General features: G+C 46.7%; 1 protein-coding gene across 3 annotated transcripts in view; it reads left to right on the top strand.

Moving 5' to 3' along the window:
• LOC144146849 (monocarboxylate transporter 12-like) overlaps positions 1–17,267 on the top strand; it is a 49,882-nt gene extending 32,615 nt beyond the window's left edge. For 2 of the 3 annotated variants that reach the window (XM_077678791.1, XM_077678790.1), the window contains 4 exons: positions 138–474; positions 1,996–2,250; positions 10,500–10,756; positions 17,036–17,266. In XM_077678791.1, coding sequence (XP_077534917.1) covers positions 138–474; positions 1,996–2,250; positions 10,500–10,756; positions 17,036–17,175 — 989 coding nt within the window. In that variant the 3' untranslated portion in view covers positions 17,176–17,266. Of the gene's footprint in view, positions 1–137; positions 475–1,995; positions 2,251–10,499; positions 10,757–17,035 lie in introns of all 3 variants that reach the window. The other variant, XM_077678792.1, reaches the window with a different exon arrangement.
• Positions 17,268–20,509: the final 3,242 nt, after the last annotated feature.

Below are 20,509 nucleotides of genomic sequence, written 5' to 3'. Positions count from 1 at the left end.
GTGGCGCTAAAGCAACCTACGCCAACTAGCTTAAGCATTTAAATGATATTCCGTGAAACTAAAACTTGGCCGTTCTTGGTTTTTCGCGCTTTCATATGTGGTTCTTGCCCGTGGTAATATTTCTCTCATAATTTCAGGAATGGGGAGTGGTATGGTGTTCGTGGTGACCCCGACAGTCATCAACGAGCACTTCATCCGGTACCGGGGTCTCGCCATGGGCATCAACTTCGCGGGATGTTGTACGGCGTCGTTCGTCTTTCCCAAGGTGCTTGAAGTGCTCATGGATTCTTATGGCTTCAAGGGAGCCCTGCTGTTGTTCGGTGCCATATGCCTCAACTCGCTGGCCTTCAGTCTGTTCCTCAGGCAGCCTGCCTGGCTCAGGAACCGCTTGGAAGCTGAAGCTTCTGCGGCTGTTGAAAAAGTACCAAGAGAGGCTGCTAGACCACCAAAGACATCCCTCACCAATGGTGACGTGTAGGTATAGCACCCCTTATTCCCTCTTGAGTTGATAAGTAAGCATTGCGATTTTTAAAAGAGTTTCAATGGGAAAGTGGAGGCAATAATGAGACTGCAAGAACTTCGTACGGAGGCAAAACGGTTTGTGGAAGCAAGAAAAAGCAAATACGTTACATAAATTGGAGTCCAGCAAGCTTGAAAAGTTTTTGAATGTAATCTTGTGGAGACCTGTCGTACGATTGCAGTAATCTAAATACTTAAAATGGGGTGAGGACTGGAATGTGCTTCCCTAGTTCTATGCCGTCCACGTTTAGTTGGTAAGCCTAAATTTTGTTTTTTCAACCAAAGCGCGAAGTTTGAGAGGAATTGAGGTCTTCACTCCACGAAACTTAGGAAAAGTCTCGTAATTTGTGCTTATTGTCGCGGAGAGTACGAAGAAAGAGCACGTGAGCGTATTGTTGTGGGCCCAAGCTTGGACGTAGAAGATGTAATGCGGGGTCCATGCGCAGCCCGGGCGGACTGTGATGGCTGCCTTGTAAATAATGTAAGTGTCATATACCATGATCTGTGTCCCCTTCATTCTGCCGCCACGTTGCAATAGCTATGAGCACTAAACTTAACGACCCCTGGAAAAAACTGCCGGGGGCCGCCGTTAAACATGTACCTGGATTCTTGCGTTTGATAGGTAAGTGGTTGGGAGCTCACAAAAATGTACCGCATGCTTCAAGGTTTTACATAGTGATAACTTTGGGTGGTTCGTTGAACAAACACTGCGTACAATTTCCACCGAGTACACAACGCTTCGTATTTTCTTTATTAAATATAATTTACCTAGTGAAACTCTGGGGAAGGCATTCGTGCCCTAATGGCGAGTACGGTTGTTCGACTTTTAACCTCAGGAGCCGTTTTTTTTTATATTGGGAACGGGAAAAAATTTTACTTTCGACGCTCGAGTTAACATTGAAGAACCTGAAGTGATTTAATATTATGCGTGCGACTTCACCTCGCTCTGCTAAGAAGCGGAAATATAACTCTGGCTCTAAAGTCACAACTTGAAATTGTTCCTTCAATTTTTAAGCCTAATTCACAACACTTTAACTTTTCTTGACTTTGTGTGGCTTACGTTGCAGCGGTGAGGTTGCGTTCCTCTTTTTTTACGGCATATGCCTGCAGTTGCTTCATTCCTCAAATAAAAAAATAAACAAATCCAATATATATTTACGCTCCCTTATAGCCTGAAACAGGCCCACATTCTATTTTGCGCCTGAAAGTTGGAAAATAATGTAGAAGTGGGTGCGTTCTCCATCATTCGCTGTAAAAACGTATTAATGCTGACACCTATTCCCTCTTATTACGTATCCACCTGGTTAAAGGAAAACGCAGCTTGTTGAAAACTCCAGCAGTAAAGCTCCTGCTATGTATATTCTATTGTAACTGATAAAGAGGCTCTTTGCCTAATAGATAAATGTTGAAAGTGGAAAACCAAAATGTCTTATCCAAGAAGAAAGAAAGAAATTCACACTCAATTTTTTTCCGCAGGTCAGCGACAGCACGTTGTGCTCCACCGACGCCTGGGTCCTTACGGCACGGGCTGACAGTCTTCTCGTGCCCCATGTTCTACGTCATTATGTATTCGTACATAAGTTTTACCTTCGCGTACGAGTGCTACATCTCCCTTTTCGTGGACTTCGCCACTGACCGGGGGGTCTCGTTATCACACGCCGTCACCATGATCTCAGTGAGCTCCATCGCAGACCTGGTGGGCCGCCTGGCACTTCCGGCTGCCGCTGACAGGTTGGTCTTGTACCAGTGTGTGCTGTGCTCTCTAAAACTCCAGCTTAATATAGCTATAGTGCTCTCCGCCCGTTTATGCATGCCCACTCAAATGAATGAACGCCTTTAAGCGCAAAAAAAATTAGTGAAGGTCGTGAAGGACAAAGATGGCTGCTATACTTCTTACTGAATTTTTCTTTCAGAAACGGACAGATACGGGGTAATGAAACAAGATATCAAAATAATAAGCAATGCCGCTTAGCCGTGTGCTATCGGCACCAAATGAAACGCTAACACAGAAATATGAACCTGAACGCACAAAGAGCGCGTTTTCTTTCCATGCAAGCTAAAATGACGCGTGGCTTAGTTACAAAAACAAAGTTGGGAAGAGTGGCTTTCCAAACATACCAATAGCGTGCCATTATATGAACTCTACGAACAGTATTTTTTTATTTGGCACGTTCTGGTTTATATTTTCGTGTTCGCGCTTTATTTGACGCCGATAGTGCAGTATATAATATATTATATTGTAATATATATATTATATATTATATTATATTATATTATATTATTTAGTCTTTCATTTGTGTAGTTGGTATAACCTATCCTCCTCTTGTTTTAAAAAAAATCAGTTGGGAGCATAGCGCCGGTGTTCCTCCTTTACGTCTTTCTTCTGAAATTTTGCGCGCCTAACGGAGTTGATCATGGACTACCAATTGCCTCCATTGCACACGTTGTTAAAATACGAAGCTTCAGTAGATTGCGGAAAAATAATAGCGTCTTCATTTGCGAAGACGGCGTCTTTTTTTAGAAACCAATGGAAGTAGGCACACCCTCCCGCATGATTTACATGCGGTGAAGAGTAACCTCCAAACATATTTCTGGCGCTCTTTCAAAAAGTGCTGATAAAAAACAGGTCATTGCTGCTTCTGTGGCGAAAAGGAGCCTTTGACTTATAATAAATGGGGAAAGACAATTACTTGGTGTGCTATATTGGATACAAGTCTTATTTCAGCATGGATAGACCATATCGCAAACCGATGTGACCTTGGCATTAAATATTCTGTTGTACTGAAATTACGTAATTTTGCGGGACAGTAAAGTGTATCACACGCCATTCGGTGCTCCCTCATCCCTTCCTGCTTGTTGTTCGCGCAGTAAGACTACTGAAGTGAGCAAAGTTAGTTGCAAATAAATTTCTTGTATGTCTTGGGTATGATAAATTTGCTAAAGGAACGGCTACATAAATTCCGGCATTTAAAACTCGTGGTTTTTACTAGTATTCTTTTTGTGAGTATAAAAATGGCCATTCTTAGTGAGGGTTTAAATAGGAACTGACAAGTTTGTGTTAAAATGTACATGCGGATGGTTGGAACTGGAATCCTGGCTAAGGTACGGCATAGAGGACTTTACTTTACTTATTTCGTTGCTCGATTGATGAGTACGGTGTGAGATTTAAAAAAAAATAAATGAACCAAAATAGTACAGCATTAAAAAGAATTCTGGCAATATGCACGAACCCAAATTAGCACTCGTCTTCAATGGCACTGAAAATAGTAAGAAACACAGGCTGGAATTTTAGGCCCAGGGCCCACATGGTTTTCAAAAAAGCACGGAGCACCAACGCACACTGATTTCATTAAATTATGTTGTGTGCGTAAAAGTTATTTGATTTCTAGATGACAGCTTTTGCAAATTACAGAAACTGGGAGTTCATTGGAAAATTATGTGTTGTCTCCGCAATTGAGGCGCTTCCGTTGACCACCTCAATTGCAAGTTTAATTGTATCAAAACAAAACTTTACTTACATGATCAGCCTACTATCTAAAGGCGTCACATTCAGTGATTTTTTTTTTCGTTTTTATGTCTAAAAACATGATATTTGCTGAACCCTGACGCCTATGTTTATGGCTGCTTTTATTGTTACGGCAGCTTTAATGTTCCAGCTGCGGGCAATTGTGCAGTTTATTAAAAGTAACTGGCACACATGATTGAGAAAGCTGATATAGTGATTGTGTGTACATAAAACCTTCATAAATCACACCATTTGTCCAATCTAAATATTACAAAAGGAGCCCACCACAAGGCAGCCCTGTCAGCCTTCGGCAAACAATGCAAGCAGGGATTGAAATAAATGTACTACCCACAACAAGCGTTTTTAGTTATTTTTTTATCAACCCTTAAATACATCAGGAATTCCGTCTGCGTGTTTGAAAAACGGACTGCCGCTCTTTGGCCTGTAACGGTGTGTGTAAAGGCAAACTGCTTTCAAATTTTCGGCAACGTGAAAAGATGTCACCTAACTGTACACATAAAAAGAGTGCAAAATGCAAAATACAGCTTTTAAAATATTAACGCGCGTGACACAAACGGTTTGCAAAATTGGCGTTTTCGGAAGCGAAGCTGAATGAAAAGGCAGCCATTACCGGTGGTCGGACGTGACGTACGTTATGGAACGGAAGCGACCACGCCAGAACCGGTGGCCGCTCAGAGCCGGCTTAAGAGAGAGATAACACTTTATTTAAACAAGGGTTAGTGCAGCTTGGTGGCCGAAGACCATAGAGCTTCGGCGACTGCGGCTGCCCGACCCGTGAGTGACTTCTGGAGATCCAGGCTTGAGCAACCCAGCGCTGCTTCCCACTGTTCGACGGAGGTGATGAGAGGAAGTGGTCAGTGGTCAGAAGTGGTCAGAGAGGGAATTGGCCACATTAAATATGATGATGCAATGTGGCCCGTTCTCCGCAGTGCAGGCAGAGTGTTGTGGGGTACAGTGAGGGGTGAATGTGATGAAGTACGGCTAAACAGGGGAGGGGTTCAGTTTGAAGCTGACGCCAAAGGCGTTCCTCTTCCACTGATAGGGATGGGTGGGTGGGAGAGTGCGGCGGGAGAGGCGGTAATGTTCCGTGATTTCTCTGTACGTGAGTAAAGTATGACGGGTTTATCTGGCTCCATGAGAGGCAATGCTGGCATCACAGGCCCGGGAGACGAGAGCTCGGGCTGCGGTGTGTGCCACTTCATTTCCTCCAATACCCGTGTGGGCAGGGAACCAGATCAATTCTATAGGATCAGTAGGTGGTTTTTGATTAGGAATTTGGTGGGCCTGAGGCGAGATCTGGCCTCTGGCGTAGTTTAGAATGACCGTTTTCGAATCTGAGAATATGAATCGGGGGGTTGGCCTATGCGTGAGTGCAAGTGCTATCGCCGCCTCTTCCGCCACTTGAGGGTCAAGGGTTCGAATGGTGAGGGTTGTGAGTGGAGGAGAATCGGGTGAGTTGATGACTGCCAGGGCAAAAGCGTCCACATGACGATACTCCGCTGCATCAACATACAGTGGGCTTGGATCAATGGGGTATTTTGCTGTTAATGCACGGGCTCGTTGCGCACTTCTTTGGGAATGATATTGCGGCTTAAAATGCGCGTGGTAGCATCGCGTTTCGCACTGTTATTTCCACGGAACAACTTCGACTAACTTTTGCCCAAAATAATGAAGTTAGGCGCAATTCTGATTTCGCGTTGCGAGATGAAGTAGTTCGTCCCACAGTTATTTTTCATCAGAATAACTGCTTGAGTAGCAATCCTTGAAATTTCGAGTAATAAAAACGGGCCATGATTTACAAAGCTAGTTGATCGTACCATATTGAAAACGAGCTTTGTTCAGTAGGCGCCTAGGCTATTATGTGACTTTTCTTTTGAGCGGAAAAAAAACTTGCGTGGGCGGAGATCAATCACTAAGTAATTTATACTATACATTACGTGCAAACAGCTTCGTGAATATCGGTTCAGTGTTGTTCACCTCGCTGCACATTGAGAATAGAATTATAAAATTGGTCTGAAACCGTAAGTCAGCTTACACAACTAAATTATGCGCGAAAACACAAAAAAGGTACATCCGATCTTTCGCTGTTTGCTACTTTCACCAGAGGTATTTGCTGTTGAAGATGTTTTACTTTCAAGTAAACTAAATATCACTCTCCACAAAAGTAAATACATTATCTGGGAATTGAAAAATGTATTTAATCGTTTAGGGGATGAGCAGTTCTGTTAGCTTTCGCGCTTCGCAAAGATGACGGCCGATATTCGTGCGGATGTATTTCTGACCACGAGCAAGGCTGCTTTTAGTTCACTTAGCGAGTGAGGCGTACAACTTTAGTTAGGTTGTCGAACAATTCGAAAGGTATAAGGGATAGAGGTAGGGTTGGGGCAGCCCAAATATGGCAAATATTGGACGCATAAGTGATGGCGGTGAAGGATGTATAAGGGATCCTTTATTACTGTGATAGAAGCAAAAGAAATGGTAAATGTAAGACAAGTGCACGTTTCGCGCTATTTTTGGAACTAAAAATATTATCTTCAAGTAAGAAACTTTTGCGAACTCCAGAGCGTTCGCAAGGGCGTTATAATTTGTAAGCTTCTAATCTCTCTTGGTTGTGGCTGTAGTAACGGCCACAACCTCCCATAGTGTATGACAGCTGCATCTTACCGGTACTCACCTACGGGGCAGAAACTTGGAGGCTCACTAAGAGGGTTCAACTTAAACTGAGAACGACTCAGCGAGCAATGGAGCGGAAAATGATAGGTGTAACATTAAGGGACAAGAAGAGAGCGGAGTGGGTCAGGGAGCAAAGTGGTGTTAAAGACATATTAGTAGAAATTAAGAAGAAGAAATGGACGTGGGCAGGGCATGTAATGCGAAGGCAAGATAACCGCTGGTCATTAAGGGTAACAGAGTGGATCCCTAGAGAAGGCAAGCGTTGCAGGGGGCGGCAGAAAGTTAGATGGGCAGATGAGATCAAGAAGTTTGCGGGGATAAATTGGTCACAGTTGGCACAGGACCGAGATAATTGGAGAATTATGGGAAAGCCTTTGCCCTGCAGTGGGCGTAGATAGGCTGGTGATGATGATGATGATGAATCTCTCTTATTGCATTAAAAATGGCGGATATTGCCACCTATGCGGTTAGTTTTAACCGTGAGGGCGACGGCGGTACAGCTTGGTGGTGTAGCACAGAAACCCCGGGCGAACGCATCCCTGCGCCCGGCGGAGCGCCGTGCAAGCCGCCGGAGAAGCGCGAGCTCCACAGGAGGTGTTCCTGTTCTCCGCCACTGGCCGCTCGGAACTTGTTTCGGCGAGCCTCCGCCAGTAGCAAACGCTGTTTGCTCGGAGCTACTTCGAACGATGGTACCTAGTGTGTCCCCTGTTTACGAAGCGTAGGATTTCGCCATGGCGATTTTAAGAGCGTGCACTACTTAATTGATGAAATTTGGACTAAGCAAAGTTTGAGTGCACTTGGCCTTTAAGCGATGTGAAGTGCCTATAAAGTTCAGTGGCGGTTTTCCTCTGCTGTCTCTTGTTCATGCCACCTATGTAAGCTGGGGTCACGAAACACACAGCCGATTAATAAATTTGAAGTACACCGTGGCGCTAACGCGAGAGTTGTAGAGAAAAATGAAATGCTTTTGGCAGAAGATTAGCTAAATGCAAACTTGGATCACTGCCTCTGCATGGGTGTACAAAGATTTATGAAATCTTTTCGCTAGATATAATTGTAATAATAAGAGTTACATGATAATACTAGAACCAGCTGGTGTACATATCGCAGTCCATAGACCGCATGAAAAATCCCTGAAGTCTAATCTCTGGTTGAATTCATTACATACGTTTTTTGGTACAACTCTTCCCAGTTGCGACGTTTCTCCGCTTACCTGTTTTTATACTGTTTTTATACTGTTTTTTGTGCGAGTGATTTGATAGTTACGATTTTTTTGGAGGCTACGCAGTGACTAAATCAAGGGAATACCAATTACTCTAGGCAGGGTAATGATTTTACGAATCCGAAGCTCATATTTCTTGGCAAAAGGTAACTATATTCTAGGCACTAACGGGAAGTAGGCAAGCATAAATCTGTACCAGCGTCGACTTTATACCATTGTGATATCAAGAGAATACGTTTTCTGGAATACCTGTAAATATTTGTATTGTTTTTATTCCTATTCTCTGAATTCTTTTTAGTACCACCTTTTGAATCCCTATTTTTCTATTTGTAAACGTTTTGACGCGTTTCCAGGATGATTTTTCTTAATAAGACTCCCCAACTGAAATTTAATTTGCCCATGTGGTTATAGCGTTAGGCTGGTTGTAACAGTATGTATAGGAGGCAAGGTTTTTTTTTCTCCTCATGAGCTCTGCGGCCTACACAAAGTTATAAAGTATGCAAGTAATGCGTGGACCCATTGTCTGAATACCCCATGCGTGAAACCATACCTACCAATTTCTTTTGGAAACCTTATTTTTACAGAATCAACCATTGTTATCCCGCCTCCGCCACACCAAAGTTGACTCCTCATGATCAAATATGCGGATTAGATGCCCTAAATACACTCAAAGAAAAGAACGACAAATAAACCTTACAAAAAAATTTCACCATCTTCCCGTGGGGGAAACCTGAGTAGTATGCGAAGCAGCCATGGGGTCGACGCAAGTTCCCATTAGTTTTCAGTTCGATCGCGGCGTTGCGTGAGGAGAATGAGGGAATCGGAGCGCGCGCGCGCGTCATTAATACCGCGGAGCTACAGTGGCGCCCCCACCGGAGTATGCAGCGGCTACCATCGCGTCTGTAACCCTAAGCTGCTTCGCATTTTAGCGCGCGGAGCCGCAGGTGCGCAATCCCGGAGAGGAGAGGAGCTACACCGCAGCCTCTACTTTGGCTCTGCCAAGGAAATATACAACCAGTCATCTCATGCCAAAGATTTGTGTCCGGGCACGTCAGGTCGTCACCCGGTCGGGGTGACGGGAAGACATCCCCTTTTGGAACAGCCGTCATTTACACCAAAGCTATTCGTATGACAGACGCGAAAATTAGGACGATGTATTTCCAATCAACGTCTTCTCCGCAGTATCAACCTAGGTTTTATTATCAGCCTAGATACCTCTGGAGCATCTAGGCGTTTTCAATGCCAGATAATCACATCAAGGCGCCGAGAAGCTTGTCATCATGCTGTCAGCAATTCTGCAATCCGCAATTTTAGAGAGAAGGAAGTGTATCTCTATATCCACCGCACATTATCATCGAACTAGATCATAACACCGTTATTTGGGTTACGGGGCACGCACGTGTAAGAAAAATAAGAATGTTCATGAGCTGAGCCCAAGCTGCTCTTTGTGATTCAGGCTTATTGATACGAAGTACTTCTTGTGTAACTTAAGTCAGCAACTTCAAGCTGTGCATCCCGCTTGCAGGCGCAACTCCCGAGGCGTAGAAAAGTGAACAGGCACCTCCACTTCCCCTTGATATCCTGACACTGCATCATTAGACGAGCGCAGGCTGGCACATTACCAACAAGGCACATTCAGCTCTCCATAGACGGTATTCCAGCACCCGAAAATGTTCCCATATTAGCCAATACCTTTACATTGAACATATCGTCTTGACATGCTAAAACTCACCAACCAAGATCAGATAACCGATCCAACAAATATTCGCCACAGGGAGCGTCTGTGGCTTGGAGACATGACCGAAACCCTTTTAAGAGCCCGAAGAAAAGTTTTGTTGGACTTTCTCAACTTCGCCTAAGCACGCCGGTGGTCCTCCGGTCCCAGGTTTAAAATTATGCTACCCTTCAGTCGTAACAGAAACTGTGATGAAAGACGAAGCTTTCCAAAATCAAGTCCAACATCAAACGAACGAAACCAGAAGCGCCCCGACCCACAACCCACCACCTAGTCATCCACATAGGAGATTTATCGGGACGGTTTAGTGCACTGCTGTGGTGCTGCCTAGTGCTTTACAGTTACAGGCATTACATGACTTTCGCAAGCTTTGAACCATCGTCGTCGTTAGACGAGGGGGGCGGGGGGAGGGGGGAGTGCAGTTGCTGTCTAATTTTGCGCGTCCAGGCACCCCTCTTCCAATCCAAGCAGCTTACAATGTGCCGGAACGGCGCAATCGGTGGACGTCGGCTTCCTAACGCGAGGAGCCCATCTTTTATTCGACCACGGGAACCATTTAATTCTTCCTCCCCTTCATCCACGACAATCATCATCGTCAGAGAAAGTTGGCTTTTGTCTGGTGCGTTTAGGTTGAACTACAGACGGCAACACTGAGAAGTTTAAAGCTTCGCTTTTATAAGTACTTTCTTTTTCTGCCCCCTTGATGTAACCCTTGTGGAACATTATTAAGAGAGCGATAGTTCACTCAGGCAGAAGGGAACCCAGCCTAGCATGAAACCATTGTCAAGGCATCGTATGTATTATTTCTTAATTGGTACACACAGGGGCAGCTTCACAAGCCGGACCTTGCTGACGGTGACATTCTTCCACCTGGGCACGCTCTTCCTGACCCTGCCGCTGGCGTGGGGCTACTGGTGGCTGTTCGCGTTCGCCTCCGCAATCGCCTTTTGCATCGGAACTTCCGTGAGCGTTTTCTCTGTGTTGGTAGCCGAGTACCTGGGCATCGCGCGACAGTCCATGGCCTACGGAATGGTGTCCGCCTTTACAGGAATCACATCGCTCTTCAAGCCTTTCGTTGTAGGTGAGTGTGAAGACATTGTTCCATCTTCCGGTTGTATTTAAGTTGATGAGGTTGTGTGTGTGAGAGAGAGAGAGAGTAAACATTTATTAATAAGCGTAAGTTCTGATGGCAAGGCATTCTCACACGGTGCAGGGCATTCATTATGCGGGATAACTAGGTTGCGATTTGCGGTCTAGGCCCTCTTTACTACGTCTTGCTGCTGTCCGAAGTCCCGATCAACCAGACGCGCCATCAAATGCTCAAACGATGGCAACAAGATATTTGACATGAGCTGACATGTTGTATTTTCGGGACAGAGTCAAAGTAGATTACACTTTCTCTATACGCCATTAATTCCACCAGCTGCTATAGCCCACTTGGTTAGAGTAACCATTTTGATACAATTACAAGACGTTTCACCATCAAATTTCCACACTTACTCGGAAGAGAATTAAGCCTGAGTCGACACTATACTATAAATCGGTTAATTTCGTAAGTGCAGGCGCGAGATTATGCAACATAATGTTCTGTTAACCCTTTCGCACGAGCTTACGTGTGTAGAATAACAAAAATTACTTCAAAGTCTTACCATAATTTATTTAAATAAAAATCCAAAATAAACGCGATGTCCCGATGACCTGAACGGTTTCGCAAAACTAGAAGTTTCCGCCTGATCGCAAACAGTTCCTAAAGGTGGGCGTTTCAAGTAATTCCGCTTTAATTATGGTAGCAAATATACGCACAGACTGCAAATGTCGATGGGAGGCGCCAGAATGTCAAGCAGGATGAAACTGAGGGGCTGGAGATTTGAGGTTTCGCAAACCGCAGAAATGGGCCTGGACTAATTTAACAATAATAATCGTATTTGATTGCTTCAAATTGTTTATTCAATTTAGCATGCCCCTTTACCGCGTGCGTGCAGGCGCGCTATAGTGACTGGCGCTTTTGACGGTTGTGTATACCTGCCAAGGCTGCTGAGTGGCTGTATTGCGTGTTTTTGAGCACAGGGACGTAGGCATAGCGCGGCAGCCTCTATCCAGATCGAGACGGAAACCAAAAAATGGTTGCGGCTTAACTCAGCTAATCTTGTTTATAAAAAGCAAAAGCTCGGCTTTGTCTGCTCTCATTAATCTTGGTTTCGCTTGGTTCACCTTTGATGTAGCTCTGTCGCCCACCTCGCCTCAAAGCCGTTCGGTCCCGTGCAACGATCATAAAATGAGGCGCGGCCTCCCGTTCATTCTCGGCGAACTCGGCGTTCCTCTGTCACGGCGAACACGGTGCAAGATGAGTCACATAGCTCGAAACGACCCATCGGCGCATGCGTGGGAGGCTGCCCGGTTTGGTCGGACGCCGATCAGCTGAACGGCCGCTCCCGTCACGGTCGCCGCCGCTACGTGAGCAGCACGACTGAAAACAATGCCTTGATCGCAGCGCCGGCAGCGGGCACGGCGAATCACGCGATGCGCTTCGGCAGGTGTGTAGCCGGGGGGGGGGTGTCTCCGGTAAAACGTTTAACTTGCGCACCCTACGCGAAACCACTTGAGGAAAGTGGTAAAGCTTTGCTTTAAGACTTCCGTGTGTCCAGATTTTGGAGCACGTGAGAGATCTTCAAGTGGTCAAAATCAAATCAGACTATGAGGCGCGCCGTTTGGAGGGCTCCAGATACACCGGCTCTATAAATGAGCCAGTAGTGCGCCAGAGTAATGAATAGTGGTCCGGTGAATCCATACTGCCCCACTGGTGACCAATCTAATAATCCGCCATTTACCAATGACTCCTTTGGGGTCATTGGTGGGACACTGCTGGGTCACCAATCAAGCACCAATGGCTGACACACGAGCGAGAGAGACAGGGAAGGCACTTTGTTACAATAGAAAGCCGAGATGTTCGCCGTAATTTCCATACTGACAGGAGAACCACCTGTAGCATGTCAGAGGTGGCCGGTTTTAGTAAGGACTTGTCTTGGAAAGAGATTAAACTGTTTAATGACAGGAAAACTGATTACATTGCGTTATAGGATCGGGGAAAGAGCACTGGGAACGTCCGTCGCGATGAGCGGCGGTGGGGCGACTCTCTGCGCACGAAGTTCAGTTTACCCTCGCAAGCGAGGGTCCGAAATCCGAACCACTCGTACACAGCACGTATGAACGCGGGCGCCGCTCGGGGCCGCGTGATGGTATGTATAAACACTGGCGGCGACTCGGGGAGGCGTTGGCGGCGTAAGCTGTGGCGGTGTCGTATACGCTGCAGGGCCGTCTTCTCCGCTTTCCGTTCGTACTTCTATTTTCTTTCGTTCGTGGGCCCCCAGCGAATTCTTCGTAGCCCCTGACACGACCTCCCTTTAGAAGGATCTGTCCCCAGGTCCTTCACCGAGTTTGCGCCCGATGGAGCTATCCGCGAGCTCTGTGGGTGTCCGCGTTGTTTGACGTCCGTTCGTATCCAGAGACGCAACTGTGCACGAACGTTTGCGCACTTGCTCGATGCTGGCGGGTTTTTTTTTTTTTTTTTTCGTTGCTCCGGATAAACTTCGTTTTACTGGGCGTTCGTTTCGAAGAGGTCGGCGAATTTCAAACTGACTTGATTTTTGCGTACCGTGGGATTCGTTTCGTTGGACGTGAACTTGGGAGCACTTACGGCGTTGCGTTGGTCACGTCGCTTCCGTCGGCGATTGAGTCTGTGTAGCTTCTTGCGGGTTTGATGCGCGTGGGAACGTTGGCGTGCGTTTCGTCTTGTGGCGAGATGCGTTCCGTGAAAGTCGCGGAGTTCGGTGCGTTGAGGGCGTTGTTTTGCTCGAGGTGTGCGTTTCGTACGGTTCGGGAGCCGTTTGTCCTTTCGTTGAGCCTGCGGTGGCGTGGCGTTGCCGTGAAGTGGCGCGGCTGATCGGACAAATTCGTTGCGACTCCTTGCTCGCCTTCGCCGTGGTTGCCCTCGGAAGCGAAGCTGTTGTGGGAAAATGGGCGTAGTTCGCCTCGTCTATTCGGTCCCACAATCTTTGGCGTCGTAGGCGTGGCTTCCTCGGTAGGGCATTCGATGCCTTTGTCTGGGTCGGTCTCGTTCGTTGTCGTTCTCGCCGTGTCCGTGTCGTCGCTAAAGCTCTGGTCACTTGCCGGTTGTTTCGAAAGTGGTGCGGTAGGCATTCCTCTCGTGCAAGTAGGCTCAATGGGGTCTCGTTTGCCTGGTGCCCGTACGCTCACGGCTGCATCCTCCTGTACCATGGGGGTGTTTGTCGGATGAGTCTCGATCGGAGCAGCGGGGGCACGGGAACTTGTACGTTTCGGCTCGAACGTGCCGCGTGCGCTGGGTGCGTAGTTGCTCGTAGACGGGTTCACCTGCGCGAGTGCGGTGTCGTTCGTTGGGTGAACTCGGGCTGGAGCAGCGGGTGCCGGAGAGCTCGTACGTTCCGGCTGGGTTGAACCACGTGCGCTTGGCGTTTCGTTTCTCGTGGCAAGGTTTGTTCCTGCGGTTGTTACGTTCGCTGGCCAAGTCCGGAAGGCAGCAGCGGGACCGGAGGGTGTCATGAATAGCGTTTCCTCCGTGCGTGCTGGCTTGGTCGTGTTCCGTGCGTCGGGCGTTTCGTTGGTCGTGGTCAGCGCCTCTGGTCTGGGTACGATGTCGTTCGTCGGCGGTACCTGGACTGGAACAGCGGGTGCGATGGTTGTCGTGCGTACCAGCTCGGGTGCGTTCCGTGCGCTGTTCGTTTCGGCTGTGGTGGTGAGCTCCACCAATCCGGGTTCGATGTCGTTTGTCACCTCGGATGCGTTTCGTGTAGTTTGCGTCTCGTTCGTCGGGGCCATGTCCACCAATCCGGGTGCGTTGTCGTTGGTTGCGTGGACTGGGGCCGGGACAGCATGTGCGGAAAATTTCGTATGCACTGGCTCGGTTGCGTTCGGTGCTCTGGGCGTTTGTTTCGTGAGCTCCACCAATTCGGGTACGGTACCGTTCGTGGGCAAGGTCTGTACGGAAGAAGCGGGTACCAGGTACGTGCTGCGTTCTGGCTCGTGCGCGCTGAGTACGTTGCGCGTCTCGTTGCTTGTTGCCGGGAAGACCTGTGCGTGGGTGATGTAGCTCGTCGGTTGGCTCGTTGTCAGAGCAGCGGTTGTTCGCGATCTCGCCAGGAATTCACTGACCTTCGCTTGCGTTTCCGTAATCGTGGCGATCACCTGGGAGAGGTCCAGTGAGCGGGCGGTGCACCGTTTTGCATGCGTCGTTTCGTTCGTGTGCGTGCTGTTGTGCGTGCTGCGCGTCTCCGGACCAAGGTGTGCGTCGTATCGTTGAAGGCTTGCCGCTGGCTTTGACACCGTGGGAAACGTGTGGCCGAATCTCGCCAGTTGTCTCCGAAGACGTTCTCGTTCTTCGCGCAGCCTCCCGTTCTCGAATAGCGCCGCTTGCAGGTTCGTCTGCCATTTGTCGTCGTAGGCAGCCTGAAGTATCGTTGGCACATTCGATCGTTTGGAGAGCTGGCGACGTTTTTCGTTGTCCTCTAGGAGACGCGAGACGATGTCGTCCTTACGGCCAGAGCAAGGTAGCCCTCGTGATCGTAGTTCGTTCACCAACTGCTGCTTCTTCGTTGAACACAGGACGTCGCGTTCCGTTGAAATCAGGAGCCGGTCGATCACCGTTGACGTGGAGTCCGTCGTTGCCCCTCGTCTGCGTGCACTCTCGTAGTCGTGGTGCAGTTCGTCCGCGTCGTTCGTCTCCTCGTGCGTTCGTTCCGTGGCCTCAAATCCCGATCCTGTCGACTGCGCCATGTCAGAGGTGGCCGGTTTTAGTAAGGACTTGTCTTGGAAAGAGATTAAACTGTTTAATGACAGGAAAACTGATTACATTGCGTTATAGGATCGGGGAAAGAGCACTGGGAACGTCCGTCGCGATGAGCGGCGGTGGGGCGACTCTCTGCGCACGAAGTTCAGTTTACCCTCGCAAGCGAGGGTCCGAAATCCGAACCACTCGTACACAGCACGTATGAACGCGGGCGCCGCTCGGGGCCGCGTGATGGTATGTATAAACACTGGCGGCGACTCGGGGAGGCGTTGGCGGCGTAAGCTGTGGCGGTGTCGTATACGCTGCAGGGCCGTCTTCTCCGCTTTCCGTTCGTACTTCTATTTTCTTTCGTTCGTGGGCCCCCAGCGAATTCTTCGTAGCCCCTGACAAGCAATACCACCAACTGTGGACGTCCATTTTTTTTGGTTGCTTCGGCGAAGAAACCAAAGGAACTAAAATTTCATTGTTCCATTAAAAAAAACTACTGTGTTGAAAAGCAAAATTGACGGCGACCAAAACGCTTCCATCACGCTATAAAAGCAATAACTTTTTATGCTTTTTTTTTCAGCTCACTCATGGGTCTTCTTTGAGAGTTGGCATCTTCTGATGATCTGTGTATTATCGCTTGTATGGTTAGGCACGATTGTCAAACATGCGCCGCTCATAAGCAATAGCCGCAAGAACGGAGTGGGCCGAGCCAATTACGATGGCAATGCCAATCTTAGCTCTTTCATTCGTTCGTGCCCTAGTAAATGATTGCCGCATACGTACTTATAATACAGGTTTAAAAAAAACCGCATGCCTATGTTCGATTTACTATGGTCGCAGATTTGGCGGCCTCCCTAATTATTTCTACGGTAGGAACATACCTAACGCTTGCAAAATCTTGCCAGTGAGCATGTTATCACAAAAATTGATACATGCTCCGGTCAAAGACGATTTGAGAGAGCGTAGATACGTAAAAAGCCCCGCTATTTGCAGGGTTACTTATGGAAGATCGGGGCAGGATCGAAACCCCTATTGCAAAATAAGGGTGGACAAGGGAGTTTTTGACACGATGTGGTATGAATATCGACTTCTGATCCACTGTCCCTCTTGCAGAGTCTAAAAGAAAGACAGTAAGCACATGCGTGCGCCTGCGTTCCTGTATGTCAGTCTATTTATGTGCCCAAACGCGATCATCGCATGTCATCCAACTGTATCACTTGTCAAGTACTTATTGGAGGGGATGGGATGTGACGCAATTGTGGGGATACGAATCTCACGTCGAAAATTGAGTGAAATGGCAAAAAAACGTCACGAGGTCGACATAATTGTTGTGCAGATTTTTTGTTTCTCTTGCCCCTGTAAATGTGGCCCTCTGACTCACGTGGTACGCGAATTACGCCGAAAGGAAAAGTATTTCATGACAGAGCGGTGGTATTGACAATACACTAGTGGTGTTCACGTTCAATTATTGATAAGGCCGGTGAAGATTGCCGATGCTGCTTTGAATAAAGTGTTCAATACAAATTGGGTTTCTTACGTTTTTTTTTCTAGGTTACTTTCGAGACTCGGTCGGGTCCTACGACAGGCTCTTTATGGTCTGTGGGTCAACTGTTATCCTGGCCGCAATCATCTGGACCGTGGTGCATATCAAAAAGAACACACGGCGCTCGAAGGAATGCCCTCTTCAATGATGCTAGTCGAAGCAACATGCGAACTTGTCCTGTTGTACAAAAATATATTGATGGTACAGAAGAAGAGATTAAAAAATCTTTTCCGTGACTTGGTGTAACTACTCTTCGATGTACATGGACTGCAAAGTCTTAACATTAATAGTCAACTGCGTGCAAGAAGTCTCGGACTAGAGCTGGGCGAAATAGGCGTGACTACAATGCAGACTGCGTTCGTAAGAGCGATTTGCTTATTGCTAAGCTTCCTGGGTAAGAGTACGGTTACGGGATCCCTAACCGCAAATAGATTTTAAAAGCATTGCCGGCGCACCCAAAACGTTTGCTAAATTATTCCATTAAGAAGCCTACTTTACAATCTTTGCAGGAGATTACAACCTCCGCATGCTCGCTTTGTAGTCCCCTGCCAATCGGCGGATTCCGTCGTAATACTTTCACATCTCTTTATTCGCCAGGCGACCCTAGTTTCGTAATACAGCTTCAGTATTTCATTGTACACTATATTAACAAAGTCAGTTAATGATTTTAGCTCGCGCTTACTTGTCTGAATCTTCAATACTGTTACGGATTCTTGTTACCCTTGGTTTTTGCAGTCACTTGAGTACAAGTTATATTTCTAAAAATAATTGAGAAGGTCATCAGTTACAGGGACACAATGTTTCTTTATAGATGTGTTGGCTGTTCTCGGACAGCGTATCCCGAAGTTGTGACTTCTAAACTGAGCCGAGCGTTTTCACGTACGCGAGTACACCACCGCTCTTATATTTTCAACGTAAAGTAATAAACTGCGCGATTTTGGACGGCCACAAAAAGGGAGGGAACACCGGACAGGCGCAGGCTTGCAACGGCCACAAAAAGGGAGGGAACACAGGACAGGCGCAGGCTTGTAACTCTGCAAGTTGCAAGTCTGCGCCTGTCCTGTGTTCCCATCCTTTTTGTGGCCGTCCAAAATCGCGCAGTTTTTTACTTTACGTTGAAGATGCACCAACTCGCCCACCAACAAGTTCTTCTAAACCCTCTAATATTGTGGCTAATTCTTTCAATGTGCGGGTATTACAACCCTCGAGTGGGATATGCGCTGGGATTCAATGCTGGAGGTCCAATATTGTGACATGGCCGCTTACGCGAGTATCGGGTTGTTACGTCGAAGCGGCTGCGCGTAGTTGCTTCGCTTATTCAAGCTCTCTTTCTGGAAACTGGACATTCATCCGCAAAAATGCACCAGACAATGATGATGTGGGCCTGTTGCAATTCTTGTTAAAAAGCAGATGGAGCGGGATCTGAAAGCAGAAACGTGTTTTTTGTTACCAGGAACGATAATTTTCGGGAGTTTGCAATGGATTGGAACAGGGAAGTTTCAAGAATATGAGCACAAAGTACCACAATCTTATTTTTTTGTTCATTTACATTTTATCCTCCTGGCTGTATAGTCCCATTACAGCTCAACAAATCTTCGTGTAATATTTTGTCGAAATATATCTGAAAATTGTTTCTATATACTGTCAATTGAAGAGTAAAACCGCTACGCACCACCCGCATTTCGAGCTTACGTGCTGTTATGCTGTGAACATGCCCAACACCAAGAAAAAAAAGTGCGGGCATGAAGCGGGCTTTCATGAATCATGTCTCTGCTTGAAATGCGATAGCTCTGTAGTAGACTGAGCTGTTGGCGCTCTTTGCCCCAGCTAACGCTGCGTCATAAAGATCCAACCACCACCACCACCACCATCATTATCATCATCATTATCATCATCATTATCATCACCACTACCGTCATCATCATCCGTAGTAAACAATGCTACCAACAAGAACTTGCTATTTATGACCGTTAACCTACTTGCAGTTCTACCAGAACTGAAGCATACAGGTATCGCCAAAAGGAATGTACATTGCAAATTCCTTCGATTTCGATTGAACGTTGATTTTATTACAACAAAATACCCTCAAAACACCAATACCGATGCGATTAAATGTATTTCAGCAGTTGGACTCAAATATAGCATCACGTAAAAGTGTTCTCATCAACAGTTTTTCAAATTATCGCTTTGAAGGCCTGTCACAGGACATGCAAGCAGAATAAAGAAAAGCATGTGTGGGGTGCTCGTGGACGCACCTTCTTTACCTGGAGACTTGATTACATCGCAGAGATAGACACTTGATTACTTGATTATTAGTGTGTTACCACGTAGTATTGCGTGGTAATAGACACAATTACCACGTAATTGTACGGCTTCGAGATGGTCCGTCGTAGATCGGTCTGTTTGAATGCTGTTTTGAAGATGTGGAATAGATCACAGTATTAGACGAAGTATATGTGTACCCTAGTCATCACTGTTTCGAGATTTCTGTTGAAGCAACTACTATGGAAAATCAGCCAGTTTTTTTTTGTACCGCCTAATATTAGACATAGGCTTGGTTGAGGGTGCCATACTACAGCAGTAGTGTGTTTTTGTAGGAGCGAGAGCTAGATTAGTGGTTAAAGTGTTGTAATGATTTGTTTGCATGGTAACCGTAAGTGTTAGCACTTGTGCTGACGGAAAGCAGGTGGCGTGGGCCACATGTGGGTGGTTCTAGTCGATGTTAATGCTGTCTATATTATTGAAATTCCTTCTTCCCGCGCGCATGCGTATACGTGTGTGGCCGTGTACGTGTGCGGGTTTATTGGCGTATTCTCCAAATTCTGTGCAAACAAAATCAGTACTATCATTTGCGCTTCCGAGAACTCGAGTTATTTTTTTGATAGACGGTCTGTGTAAGGAAGACAATACAGTCGGATTCCTTACTGTTTAAAATATGTTCCACTGCTAGATCTACGTAAATAAGAGAAGTTACACTAAAAAAAGTGCAGTTTCTGAAAGGCGGTCCACCATTCCACTCACCTAAGTGTTTTCTCATTGTCCTAGCGGTGGCATTCTCCTCCCCAGAAACCGGAAGTTGAAGCTCGGGCGAGAGTGGAGAGGAAAATAAAGTTAAGAGGAGGGTGGAGGAGTGTAGTAGTTTGGGAAGTTTGGGAAGTGCAGAGAGTAGGGCAAATAAATTCACTTCAACAGAAACTATTGACACAATCTGAATGATACTGCAGAGCACTACCTACCGCAGAAATGGCCAGATCGCCCGTAAATTTGTTTAATGGTTGCCCTTTGTCTGCTTTGTTAATACATGAGCATTTAGGCCTTGGAGCTCGGAATCTTTGAGCAACACAGAGCGAAAAATAGACCAGGGACGAGGCGAAAACTACAAACAAGAATCTTCTTACTTGACAAAAGTTTTCGGGCGTAGCAGCTTTAGAGAACAACCTGTATCTGGAATTGAGAGGTTAAAAGGCTGGAGGCATGATTGG

The sequence above is a fragment of the Haemaphysalis longicornis genome, unplaced genomic scaffold, assembly GCF_048455015.1.
Source record: "Haemaphysalis longicornis isolate Haplotype H1 unplaced genomic scaffold, Haemaphysalis longicornis Haplotype H1 scaffold_7, whole genome shotgun sequence".
NCBI classification, from domain to species: Eukaryota; Metazoa; Arthropoda; class Arachnida; order Ixodida; family Ixodidae; genus Haemaphysalis; species Haemaphysalis longicornis.
This window is presented reverse-complemented; position numbering and strand designations above follow the sequence as displayed.